The sequence below is a fragment of the Tursiops truncatus genome, chromosome 8 (assembly GCF_011762595.2).
Source record: "Tursiops truncatus isolate mTurTru1 chromosome 8, mTurTru1.mat.Y, whole genome shotgun sequence".
NCBI classification, from domain to species: Eukaryota; Metazoa; Chordata; class Mammalia; order Artiodactyla; family Delphinidae; genus Tursiops; species Tursiops truncatus.
In genome coordinates, this window is record NC_047041.1 from 80,604,585 (window position 1) to 80,618,847 (window position 14,263).

The 14,263-nt window shown below is 38.6% G+C and overlaps 1 protein-coding gene and 1 long non-coding RNA gene across 2 annotated transcripts in view; one reads left to right on the forward strand and one right to left on the reverse strand.

Annotated features, from left to right (window-relative positions):
* The window catches only part of LOC117313429 (uncharacterized), a 100,247-nt gene that overhangs the window by 15,721 nt on the left and 70,263 nt on the right, over positions 1-14,263 (reverse strand). The window lies entirely within an intron of this gene.
* LOC101320643 (follicle stimulating hormone subunit beta) lies at positions 8,133-10,153 on the forward strand. Its single transcript, XM_004320542.4, has 2 exons — positions 8,133-8,291; positions 9,923-10,153. The coding sequence occupies exons 1-2, from the start codon at positions 8,133-8,135 to the stop codon at positions 10,151-10,153; spliced, it is 390 nt and encodes a 129-aa protein (XP_004320590.1).

The following is a 14,263-nucleotide window of genomic DNA, read 5'->3' on the forward strand; positions in this document are numbered from 1 at the left end:
ACTAACAAAAGAACCTCAAATTCTCAATGATGTAACACAATAAAGGTTAATTTCTTTCCCATGCTACATACCTAAGCCAGAGGAGACTGTGCTCTACACATCCGTCCAAGGACACAGGCTGTCAGGCTCTATCAACTTCTAGGTGCCTCACCAGGAAGACAAAGCCTCTGCTGTACCCACAGAAAGGAGAGAGAGCACTGGAGAGTCGTGCAAGAGATTTTTACCCACAAATAAAATATAGCCCACAAATAAAACACGTCACTTCTGCTCACAGCCCATTGGCCAGAACTAGTCACATGGCCCCAATCTAAATGCAAAGAAGCTAGACGATGTGGGCAAGTACATGGAATATTTGGCGATTTTTCTATGCCATAGTGATGGTTGAATTATCTAAGAAATGCTTCCTGCCTCATTTTTTCTTCATGCTTTCTATAAATGACAGGTTTTATTTTGAAGAACTTTCTTCTTTTGTAGAAGGTAAGACAATATCTTGGTCTTCCAGTATGACTCCCTCTTTGCACACATAGTGAAAGAATAAAAATTTATTCTAAAGGGCATGGAAGTATACGTGTATTTATTCTAAAATAGTCTGAATTGTGTTCTGATGAGAGTGGCTGATAGAACAGTGTAATAGGTAAAAGCACAGGCCCTAGAACCAGACAGCCTGGGTTTGAATTTCAGTTCCCCCATTTACCAGCTGCATGAACTTGGTAAAGATATTTGAACTCTCTATGTCGCAGTTTCCTCATATTTAAAATGAAGATGATTATAAGACTTATTTTATGGTTCCTGTAAGGATTAAATTAAAATTGTGCATGTAAAATATTTAGCACTAAGCTTAGCACTTACATGTTCAATGAAAGTTAACTCATTGTTTAGTGTCCCGTCTTTTGCCCCATTGATTCAGTTTCAGACTCCAGTTTTCTAACACGTCTCCTTGGATTAATGGTTCATTGTATAGTTTCCATACCCTTCTCCTCTCTCTTCTTTCTAAGTCTCTGCTTTTCTAATCTCCCTAGTTGCTGGTTCTCTCTTGTCTGGAATCAAATGGGGCTTCTCTAAAATTTACACACACACACACACACACACACACAATGTTAATGCAGAGAAGTGGCAATGCCTTTTAGTTCCTGGGTGCTTCTCCTCCACTAGTCCAGTCTGTCTAGCAAATAGTTATGTGACTGAAGGAAGAATAACAGAGACCCTGGAGTCTCCTTGCCTGGTCTGGACTTGAAGCTCTGCCACTTACTTACTGTGACATTGGGTTAATACACTGCTCTGACCCTCATTTCTTTGTTTATAATGTACAGATAATAGTAATATGTAATTCATTAGGCTGTTGATGTACACATTTAGCACAGTGATTGGTACAGAGTAATTGCTCGATAAATGTCTATGCTCTGTAAAATGAGGGCAATAATACTTAAAGGACATGCATGAGCTTAAGGAAGCTGCGAAACATCATAAACTGTTATGATGAAATGAATTAGAGGTCCATCTGACTGCCCCCGTGGATGAGAACAAGAAGTTTACCTGCTAATATGGAGACTGACCTTCCTGACCCCTTCCCTGAAAAATATAAAGTACATTATTGTATCTTCATATTTATAAATATTGACAACCAGTGGGCTTTTCAGTTTATTATTTTTTCAGGGTTTTACCAATTGACCTAGGCTGGCAATGTGTAATGAACAAGGACCAGACATTAGACCAGTGAGTAAGTCTTGTGACCTCTGAAAATTTACATTAGCTGACAAGTTCTATACTAGTGCTGTGCAATAGAAATATGTGATCCACTTACGTGATTTAAAATTTTCTAGTAACACATTTTAAAATAAAGTACTTTTAAAGAAAAAGAAGTAGGTGAGATTGACTTAATGATAAATTTTGTTTAAAATAATGTCATTTCAATGTAATCAATACAAAAATTATTGAGATAGCTTACATGCACTCTTATTTTGTCTTTGAAATCCAGTGGGTATCTTCCACTTACAGTACATGTTAATTTGGACTAGATGCATTTCAAGTGCTTAATAGCCACATGTGGCTGGTGGCTGCCATACTGGACAGTGCAGCTCAACTATTGTTGGGTAATCTGGTAGGGTAAAAACTTAATAAAAATTTAGCACTTTATATGGAATTATCACATCCATATATGTTATATATTACTTTGTAATTTAAATAAAGGAAATAAATTTAAATGACTAAAATAAATTTAAATTAGAAAATTTAATATATTAAACTTTTTTTAAAATTTTACATTACAACACATATATCTCATGGACAAAAGAGAAGGAGGAAAAGGATACCAGACCATAGAAGGAGCAAATAAAGATATGAGCACAGGTCCTTCATTTCCTATTTTTAAACACAAACATAAAGAAATCGTTTGCAAAAAAAAAATCTTTACAAGTGAAAAAACGATGTAGGTCATTGAGCGTATGCACAGGTAGAAATTCTAAGGATGCTCACACAGTTGTGGACATTGGTTCACCAGAATTTACAAGAGAAGTCTGCTGTTCATTTAAAATATAATGTGATGAATGTTAACATTGAAATAGGTACTAAGAACTAAGGAAATGAAACAGAAAGTACTGTAATGAGTATTGAATGTTGTCTACTGTGTAAGGTGGAATGAGTGAATGACTCCTAGAAGAAGCTACATCTAAATGGAAATCTTGTAGGAGTACTTGTAGGAGAAACGTATCTCAGACCTAAGGAATAGAACCTTTTTTCTCTCAAGTAAGAGAGAAAAAATACATCAGGCTTCCCTGGTGGCGCAGTGGTTGAGAGTCCGCCTGCCGATGCAGGGGATGCGGGTTCGTGCCCCGGTCCAGGAGGATTCCACATGCCGCGGAGCGGCTGGGCCCGTGAGCCATGGCCGCTGAGCCTGCGCATCCGGAGCCTGTGCTCCGCAACGGGAGAGGCCACAACAGTTGGAGGCCCGCGTACCGCAAAAAAAACAGCAACAACAACAAAAAATACATGTGAATTTGGGAAGTGGGGAGGTGTTTCAAGCCAATAAAGTAAGAATTTGACATAGGGTCTCCTTAAATAATCTATTTTTTTTAACTATTGAGTTAATATTACTATACTAAAACCCAGTAATAAAGGGCTAGAAATAAAGGTGGGTGTTATCAGTCAGTTTCCAACCAGGAAATCTGAAACCACTTCTAATATGTAAAACAGGGAATTTAATCCAGGGAATTAATTATGCAAGTGTTAGAACCACTGAGAAGCCAGACAGGAGAAAGGACGTAACCCAAAGATCAGAAGCCCCATTTTCCTTCAGGATTGGAGGGATACAAGTGGGGTTTCCAGAAACAAAACCTGAGACCACACAGCAGAAGCTCAAACCACAAAAGGGGTTTCCTCACAAAAGCTGGGAAAACTAAGAGAAGAGCTACCTGTTGTGGCCTGGACCCAGGGAAAAGATGCAGCTACTCACCAGCAAAAAAGAATGTAAAGGAGACAGATGTGGAAATTCCCTGGTGGTCCAGTGGTTAGGCCTCTGCACTCTCACTGGCAAGGGCCTGGATTCAATCCCTGGTCGGGGAACTAAAATCCTGCATGCCACGCTGTGCAGCCAAAAATATTTAAAGGAGACAGATGCTCTGACTTCCCCCTCCTTTCACTCTCCAGTCTTCCTTCCCAGAGGCAAAAGCCTGCTGACACTGCAGCTTGGGCAAGGTAGCCTGCAGAGGTCCTTTCTCCCAAGAGCAGAACAGAGCAAGAACAAGGAATGCATCAGCTAGCAAACAGACTATGGACCAGCAGAGCATAAGGAAAACTATGAGTGATTTGTGTTTCAATTTGTTCAACAAAAGTGTATTAGTGCCTACTGTGGACTAGAAACTCTTTTCCTATTGGGAATACAAAGGTAAATAAAAAAGATCTCTAAATTTTCACCAATAAAATATTTTGACAAGCTTTGTGAAAACAATAACACCTAATTAGGAAATACACTAGTCAGATAAACTAGGCTATAGGAGGCTTGATGTTAGGAGAAAGGTCTGGGGGACCTCTTGACAGGCCAAGGAAAATAGGGTTATTTGGGGGGACCTCTGACCTAAATGTGGATGGATATATAAACATGGACATTAGGAATATCTGTCCAAATTCTGAATGGCTTCTGTCTTGGCCCCTCTCCCACTAATGGGATTGGTGAGAATTATAAACTACTGAGGTCAATATGGTTTGAAGAGTAGCTCTCTGTGTTGGAGCCAAACAGACTTAGATACAAACTCCAGCCTTGCTACTTACAGGTCCCATGGTCTTGAGAAAGTCATTTATCCTCAGTTTTCCCATCTTTCAAAGAGCAATAATAGTAACCCCTTTAAAAAGTTGTTGTAAAGATAATATGTGATCATATATTTAAAGTGTTTAGTTAAGTGCCTTGGACATAGTAGGTGCTCAATAAAAAGAAGTTGTTAATATTTCAAACTGAATATGTAAAGAGCTAATAACACTGTATATACATTAGTCATTAAAACACATAGGTTAACATATATTCATATAAATATACTTTGTGAACACACATAGATAACATAAAAAGAGCTAATTTCAAACACAAGGTGTAACTAATAGTCATTATATTGTTAGTACTCTTTTAGAGAAATTGCAAGGATTTATAATTTTCCAGGAATCATGAGTATATGTCATTTAATATGCATTATATGAAATTTAATTATCCATTCTATAACTTTGATAATATGCTTACTTACCTATTACTAACAGATTTCAAAAGTATTTCTCCATTCCAGATATCACTTACATAAATGCTGAATTATTATTTACAGTGCCCACTACTTTGCTAAGTTTTATCTTTGTCATGCATGTTTGATAAAATCATAAACCTGGGTAAATCCAACTAGTTGTCACCTATAAGCCTGAACCCCTGCCACTGAACTGGTCAAAAGAAAAATGCACATCCATGCTTAGTGGCCTCATGTTAATTTTTTTACCATAAACCTCAAGTGGGCCCTTAATGCTGATAGGAAGTTTTACTCTGCCTAACTCACTGATAACTCAACCCCTCTCCCAGCCTCAGAAAACTATTCAGATCTTTTCATCCCTCAATCCTCAGCAATTCATCCACCATCCTAATTCTGAAATGATGACCTTACTTCCTACTTTACTGAGAAAATGAAATTAATCTCAGGAGAGCTTGCACAGAGACTATCACCACACCTACCAATCACCATCTTCTGCACTCACCATACCTCCCCATCCAGTAGCATCTGCACCCACAAGACGGCCTCCTGCCTGATACAGGATGAGCTCTCCATTCTCCTGTCTAAAGCCAGTCTCTCCACCTGTGCTCTAAGATTCATCTCTTCTCACCTACTCAAGAACACTGCAGGACTTCTCCTCTTTTCCTCCAACATCATCATTTTTCACTCTCCATTAAATCATTTGCATCACCATAAAAACAAGCAGTTATTTCTCCCATCTTAAAACATAAAAATCAAAAGAAAATTATCTTTACCCCACTTCCGCTTTACCAAATCACCTAGCTCTTTCCTCATCTTTGGATCAAAATTCCTGGAAAAAAAAGTTATCTATATTCAACTGTTTTTTTCAATTCATCTCTTGCCAATCACTTAAACACATACCAATTAGGATTTTGTTCCCCTCACTCCAAAGGAACTTCTCTAGCCAAGGACACTAGCAACCTTCCATTGCCACACGCAGTGTGCAATTTCCTCTTATTTAACCTGTCAGCAGCATTTGGTACATTTGTCACTCACTCCTCCTGATACACTCGCTTTATTTGACTTCTGGTACACCACATCCTCTCCATTCCTTTCTTTCCTCAATGACCCTTCTGTTTCCTTTGGATAAAGGAAGAAAAAAACTTAATCTTGTCCTTGACCTCTTAATGTTGGAATACACCAGGCTCCACTCTTGGTCCTTTTATCTTCTCTATTCACACCCACTCCCATGGTACTCTCTTCTAGGCTCATGTCAACAACTCCCAAATGTCTATCTTCAGCCAATATATTCCTCCCAAAATCCAGATTCAGCATTCTACTTAGATGTCTTAAAGATACCTCAAGCTCAACATGTCCATACTGAACTCCTTATCTTTTCCCAAAGTTTACTATGTCTACAGCCATCCATTTCAGGTGGTAGCAAAATTATCCTTCAAGTTGCTCAGACCAGAATCCTTAGAGTCATCCTTGACTTTTTCTCTCACATCCAACATTCATCCCTCAAAAAATTCTGTTGGTTCTACTTTCAAAATATATCCAGAATCTGATTGTCTCATTACCTTCATTGCTACCATACTAGTCTGAACAAATATTTCTTACCCAGATTGCTGCAATAGCATCTAACAGGACTTTCTGTTTCTACCTTTTTCCCCCTGCATTAGCAACACAGCAGCTAGAGGGATCCCTCCAGACCTAAATCAGATCGATTGTGTTACTCCTCTACACAAAACCCTGCAATTGGTACCCAGTCAGGGACAGTAAAAACCAAAGTCTTTATATCGGCCTAAAAGGTCCTACTTGATGTGACTTCCGTTACATCTCTGACATCACATCCTAGTATTTCCACCATTGTTCCTTTGCTCCAGCCACACTGCTTAATTAATAAATATTTGTTAAACAAATCAATCCCAGTCTCCATGGAGCTCTTGGTCTACTGGGAGAAACAGAGATATATACAGGATTACAAAAAGAAGGTGGTAATTAAAGCTCTCCTCTATCTCCCATCCTAAACGCTGGCAAGTGAGTGTTGAAGGTTGAGAAATTGGCCAGGGGTGAGTGGTGTAGGAGACCTAGGGAGGAAGCAAGGACATTTCAGGCAGGATGAACATTGCACATGCAAAGACCTAGAGAAATGAATCAGCAGAACATTTGAAGAATTACAAGTAAAGCATCAAAGAATAACATTTGAGATTAGAGGATCTGGATGTGGGAAGTAAACAGAAATACAGTCTATACTTTAGATAGGAATCAGATCATGAAAGACTTTCTACTTGTTTCTTCCCTTACAGCTTTCAATCTACCCTGGGAGTAACTTATTAACCATATCTTTTTGATGAACCTCAACAGGGCCAAAGCAACACCTGGAAAGGATTCTGAATTCCCTGAGTTAAAGATACGAAAGAAAAACCCAGAGTCAGATTTAATTTGACAAGGTAAAGGAGTGGGTGTTCTACTACATCAAATTTAATCTGTATAAAATAATCATCTCTGGTAACATTTTTCTTGATCTACTGCATTTAGACTACTTTAGTAAGGCTTGATCTCCCTGTCTATCTAAACACTGATTCACTTACAGTAAACTTCAGGCTAACATTGCTCTTACTAATACCCAACAAATCCACAAGGTGTTAGTTTCAGACAATTTTGTATAAAAGGTGAACTGAGACTAGACTCAGCCTACAACGTTCCCCAGACAAGGCAGCCAACCACAGGTGAGTCTCAGCATCTATAGTTATCAAGCAGTGACAGTTATTTCTGAAATCTACAGATTTTTCAGGATCTGGAGAACAAATCTAGAGCTTTCTGACTTCTGTTGTGTAGGGAATTTTTGCTTGTCAACCTGGCTTCTTAAATATGCTTAATAATTGTAATCACTGCTAGCAAGCAATTGACTTTACATAGACCATTCACCTGGCCTCTGAAAGAGTCTTGTTTTAAACAATGGCGGGGGTGGGGGGGGAGCTTGGGGCAAAAGCAAATGATAATACTTATGAGCTGCTAAAAATGAAGAACTAATTTTGTAATATAGAAGTTTCTTTTTCTTTTTAAATAAAACTAGTCTTTAAAATGATAATCAAGGGACAAATATGATGATTAAAATTACTTGCTTCAGCGTATTCACTTTAAGACAGTCAGCAGTACCACCCTAATCCTTAAACATTGCTTAAATCATTATATTAGAGTTTTGATCTATAATATGTTCCTACTTTGACAAAAAAGAAATTGAGGAGGAGAATAAGAAGAAATCGTTGTTCAAGAAACGGAGACGTAAAGAAAAGGAGAAAACATTGCTGGAGCAAAATGTGACTGGAGAGGATGGGTAGACCAATTATTTTTGGTTTGGTCAACTTACATAACAATTATAATGCTTTGGTCTTGGTTTCTCATGGGCCTTAATTGTTTGCTTCCTAGCCCAGGATGAAGTTGGTCCAGTTTTGCTTTCTCTTCTGTTGCTGGACAGCAATCTGCTGCAACTGCTGTGAGCTGACCAACATCACCATCACAGTGGAGAAAGAGGAATGTGGCTTCTGCATAAGCATGAACACCACATGGTGTGCGGGCTACTGCTACACCCGGGTAGGTACTTTGCTTTGCTGTAAGTGAGGGTGCTGAGGGTTTGGACGAGGCGGGCTTCATTAATTCCCACTTTATCAATATTCTAAGTTTCCCAAGGAATAGCCATGAGTCCCTTAGCTAGTACTGTCTGTATTATGATTGGGGTTATTTACCATGATATCAGTTAAACATTTGGACTTATATTTGATTAGGGTAAATGCAAGAAAGCCTCAGATTTGATCTGATCAATTTAGTAATATGTCAAATCTATTTTTTAAATTTTATTTAAAATTTAAAACAATTTTTAAAAATTGTTCTATACTAGATTTTACATAGAGATAAACATACACACATTTAATAATAGAAGAGCTACAATATTCCCCAAAAGCCAATTTCTGTAACTGAAGCCATATCTCTACAATAGAGATAGTACCAAAATATGTTTGCAAACCATATAAAAACACAGCCATGTTATAAAAACTGTCTTATTGGCCCACCTGAATACAAATGTCAACAAGCATCCTGAGAACACAATCAGTCCTTGCAGACTATTAGAACCAAAATGAATCAGCTAACCCACTCACTTCTTTATACCGTTGAGAAAACCAAGGCACAGAGGCATAAAACCACTAGTTTGTGTTCACGCAGCTTCTTTGAATTAATCCAAGTAAAGAAGCAGTTTCTCCTTTTTCTTTTTTTTCCCCTATAGCACCTGGCTATCTATGCAGCATTTCATTCTATAAACTGACATTGAAAACAGCAATTTTTAATGAAATCTACTTTATGGGGTGGTAAATGAGTTCGACCAAACTCCACTTATCATACCTTCCTGGGATACAGACTTGGTGGCATGATATTGAAATAAACAGAAGTGCCAACTTCTTCCCTCAGTGAACTTTTTTTTTCACTAGAAAGTGTTAGAATAAACCTATACTACCAGGATTAAAGTTTTTATATGCAAACGATGTAGCCTTTGAAACTGAGAGCTCTGCAAAATACACAGCATTTAAGGGGGAAAGATGTCTACAGGACTGTGGAATATTTAAAATCTTCATGATTTTCATGAGCTTTCATGAAAGCTTTCATAGTCATGCTAAGCTAAGCATTAACATTCCACATTATATATTTTTTTGACTTTTTATAAATCCTCAGGGACAATGTATTTGGAAAATTTTTCTGAGAAATTAAACTTCAGTGTTTTATATTTTATAAATCCTCAGGGACAATGTATTTGGAAAAATTTTCTGAGAAATTAAACTCCATTGTTTTATGGTTCAAGTTGTCATTATTATAGCTTTCAACTAAGTATAAAAAGTCATTAAAATTTGTCATATTTCCCTTTTCATCATTTTTCTATATTAAAATTCAATCTCTATAGTTGGTGAAATAATTAATATTTTGACATAGACATAAGGAATAGGAAAAGGAACAACTTATATTTTCTGTAAGATTTCCAAAACAATCAGGAAACATTGGTATAGCATATAGGTCACTGCTGAGATCATGTTTCCTTGGTTAGGAATTCCATAAGTGAGCTTTAGTGGGTAAACATTAGAGCAAGCGGTATTCAATCCCTGTCTCATTTTGATTAAGCTAAACAGAAAGTTCCAGAATACTGTAACTTAACTCTCTCTCTCTCCTAAACCACTCAGGATCTAGTGTACAAGGATCCAGCCAGGCCCAACATCCAGAAAACGTGTACCTTCAAGGAGCTGATGTATGAGACGGTCAAAGTGCCTGGCTGTGCTCACCATGCAGACTCCCTGTATACGTACCCAGTAGCCTCTGAATGTCACTGTGGCAAGTGTGACAGCGACAGCACTGACTGCACCGTGCGAGGCCTGGGACCCAGCTACTGCTCGTTCAGTGAAATGAAAGAATAAAGAGCAGTGGACACTTTGAGCTGCCCACCCTTGACCTGAAGGACCAAGACATTCAAGACGTCTGTGTGTACATGTGCCCAGGCTGCAAACCATTGTGGGACACCCCACTGATCCCTGCTCTCCTGCATAAGGGAGCTCCAGGAATGGAGAGTGCTGGGGCCTGGGGCCTGTCACCACCTAACCCTGTATTCTAGGTCTGGTTCCATAAGTTTTATTCGGTCTTACTTAACTTACAGACATGGGGTTGCTTTCCTGTTTAATAATCTTAGAAATCCTCTCAGGCAATCCCTTCCTCTTAGACATAGGGATATGGGCCCAGAGGAAGGAAATGAGCTAAGAGTGGGTGAAAGTACTAAATGTAGCATTCTCCTGCCAGACTCCTGAGCCCTCAAGAGCAGTCCCAGTCTCTTCTTCGTGATTGTAGCCTCAATGCCTAACTTCGTGACTAGCCTTTAGTAAGAAACTCAATAATGGCTTCCTTAAGGAAAGTAAGAGCAGAAAGGTAGCGGGTAGGACAACACTGAAAGAGGATGTCTGAGGCTATCTGATGAGGCTGTACTCAGCAATGCTGGTCAGTCCACGGAAGCGGGGCATCCATTCCAGTTCCGCTTCACCTCTTCTTCTCTGGCACATGGAGGGTGGATGGAGACAGGATGCATCTCTCTGAATTGCTCAGGCAGGTGGTGGTTAACGAGCTCAGGATTTACAAGCTATTACTGCCAACCCCTTTAGTTAAGGGCAAAAGCAAGAAATGTTAATGTGGGCTTGTGGAAATTAGCCCATATCTACTCCATCATTTAAATAAATTGAACAAATGCTGTCAGGCTCCTGCAAAACTCCCTTTGGGAAGTAGGAAAAAAACTACATCGCCCTGCCCTCCAGGCTGGGATCCACACCTTTGGAGAGAGGTGGATTTGAAAGCAGGTTTGAAAGCAATTTTGGCAACTTTATAAGTACACTTATCTTACCTACAAATACATTTGTGTAAAGAAATAACTCTTTTAGGAAGAATTAGCCATGAGAAAAAAAAAAACTGCTGTTTTCTAGAATCCTCTCTATATCAGTCTTTTGTCTATCAATGTTCTCTCAAATCTGTTTCTTTCAACAGGGTAAATATTGAAACTATTTCATGAGTTGATTTCAAGATGTTACCTCTTTTAGTTATTTACTTGTTTCATCTTCAGATTGTTTAATTTATTTAAATCTTATTTTTTTAATAAAGATACTCGCCACCAGAGTCATAGATTTGGAGTTTTTTTCCCACATAAAAGATGACTAAAATGTCTATATGTTTATAATATTAGTAGAAAGAATCTTACAAAAAAATTTCTAATGCATCTGTAATATTTACTTGTCCTGACCTTTGGAGATATTAAAATTAATTTTGTTGCATTTCTAAAAGTATTTCCTTGTTTCCTTGTTTAAATTTCCTGTCACTATTTGAAGTCACTTTCTAAAATAGTGGGGAAAGAAAAAGCAAAGAGAGAATCACAGAGTAGATGGGGTCACTGGAGAGTCTCTAGTTCATTCCTTGGATTTTTGATATTGAAGCCCAAAGATGTCAAGTGACCCAGACAAGATCACAAAGACTGTTTATGGCAGGCAGGATAAGAATCCTGGCTTCCCAGCTCTTAGCCCAGCTCTCCTATGGCTACTCTATCATATTAAGTCATTTTGGCAAGGATTGAAGCAAAATTGCAGGTACTGATAATCAGCTATGTCCATTCAAATCTGCTATTGAGTGTGGCTTATAGCTATATTCTCTACAACATTTTGATATATTGAAATTGGAGCTATATTTACAATGTTTAATAAGATGCTTTAAATTATAACACAGCCTTTTCCTTCTCCCTATACTTTTGAAAATCAAAATAATTGCTTTCGCTTTAGAGGTACTAGAAGGCAATGGCTCCAGAGTTAATTTGCCTTAATCATCTTGACCAGATGTGTGTCATCTTGAACAAATTACTTGAATTTTCTGGACCTCAGATTCTTAACTATAAAGTGAAGATACTAATATTATCTGCCTCAGAGGATTATACTGATAATTAAACAGAATAACACATATAGAAAGTTTAGAATAATGTCTGGCAGATAGTAATTCCTCAGTAAATATTAGTTGTTATGCCTTGAGACAATGTAGCAAGTTGGTAAATCAGATTTAAAAACAACCCAGCTTAGCCTCTTTCTAGTAATCTTAGGTAAACTATTTAACTACTCTGGGTCTCACTTTTCTTACCTTTTTAAGTGGAATACTATCCCACTAGGTTGCTGTGAAGGTTAAAAAAGATAATGCATGTAAGGTGCTTGGGAGTTCCTGATATAAACCTGATAAAGAGAGACTTTATCAGGTTTATATCAGGAAGAGCTATAAACCTGATAAAGAGAGACTTTTTCACCACTTAGCTATAAACCTGATAAAGAGAGACTTTTTCACCACTTAGCTAAAAAAGGCCAAGGTCAAAATGCTAGGAAGCAGCAGCAGCTTCTGCTTGAGGCCCCTCCATGCCACACTGAAGTGCAACCCTTCCTGAAGAAGCAAGAGAGAAAATCTGTGAGCCCTCCAGGGCCATGCGAAGAAAAGGCACTCCTCCACAGGCCACCATTTGAGATGAAGCCCATACTATCTCTCCCCAGCACTATGGCAAGGGTCTCTCTTAGCTCTGGACAGTCCTCACACAGCAACAAGAACTATCCTTCTAAACCACAACCTTGACCATGCTTAATAATGAATGGGATTTCCCATTGTTTTCAAGAGGATAAAATTCTAATCTTTCTTTTTTTTTTTGGCCATGTGTCACACAGCATGCAGGCAGGATCTTAGTCCCCCAACCAGGGATTAAACCCACGCCCCCTGCAGTAGAAGCGCAGAGTCTTAACCACTAGACCACCAGGGAAGTCCCATCTAATCTTTAGCTAGCACATAAGGCCCGTCATGGTCTGACCTGTGATTACCTCTAACTTCATATCTCCCTCTTCCCCAAGAGGCTGCTAGACCTGGAGACCAGCTGTGAGGGTTGAGGGAGCATTTTGTGTCTTCCACTCCTGAAATGATTTAGCCATAATACCATGCCTTTCATCCCACAAGAGATGTGGCTATGATTTTAAACTAGTCAGTAAGTCAGCTGCACTGAATTCCAAGTGATAAAAAAAAGTGATGCCAGTACATAAGATTAATAAACACTGGGTTCATGACAGTGAGGAAAGAGAAAGAGGAATGGAAGTACTTAGGGGGCCTCAAACTATATCTGTAATGTTTACATCTTAAGATAAATCCGAGTCACAAATACGGTATAACGTTAATATACATAAATCTGGGAGAGGGCTATGCAGGTGTTTACTATTTCTTGCAGGCATGTAAAGTGCTTGCGAGTTGAAACTAACAAGGCATCTTTATGTGCCTTATATTTTTAATTCTGATTTTATGTCTACTGTAAGAAAAATGAAATGGGCTCTAAGCCTAAAGTCACACAGCTAGTGAGGAAAGGCTCAGGCATTAATATTCACTTGGGGACTGTGGCAGAGAATTCAGTGTGCACCAAGATTTGTGCCTATTTCTTCCTGGCTGTAAAGCTGGACTACATTTCCCAGCTTTCTTCATAATCAGGTATATCCATATTCCAGCCAATGAAATGTGAGCAGAAGTACAATGAGATATTTCCATACCTGGCCCACAAAATCCTCTCATAAGGATTTTCCTTCTCTTCCTCTATTGGCTGAATGTCACCACCCACAGTGGCCTTGAAAGCTTTGTGTTGGTGAGAACAGGATCCTCAGCAGCCTGGATTCCTGAATGTCTACATGGAATGGTGTGCCCCAACATCAACAACCCTTTATAGCAAACCAGATGGACTTGGCTTCTATCGGTTAAGTTGCTGATTTTTGTGGGTTTATATGCTAGGAAAAAATTGCATTATTTTAATAATACATTAATTGGTACTGGATGTGGAGGGCTGCATTAACAAAAAACTTAGTGTATATGGCACTGGCTTAGTGGTCCTGCAACAGAATAAGAGTGATAATCAGAGTAAAAATTTCCCCTGCGAAAACACGAAGAACAACCACATGCCTACTGAACCTTTAGCTTGGTGGTCAGGAAATTATGCCCCA

What these genes read in the sequence shown, in the direction of transcription:
- LOC101320643 (XM_004320542.4), top strand. Translation starts at nt 8,133, where the DNA reads ATGAAGTTGGTCCAGTTTTGCTTTCTCTTCTGTTGCTGGACAGCAATC. An exon ending in CGGGCTACTGCTACACCCGG is followed by an intron (nt 8,292 to 9,922) that starts GTAGGTACTTTG and finishes TAAACCACTCAG; the next exon opens with GATCTAGTGTACAAGGATCC.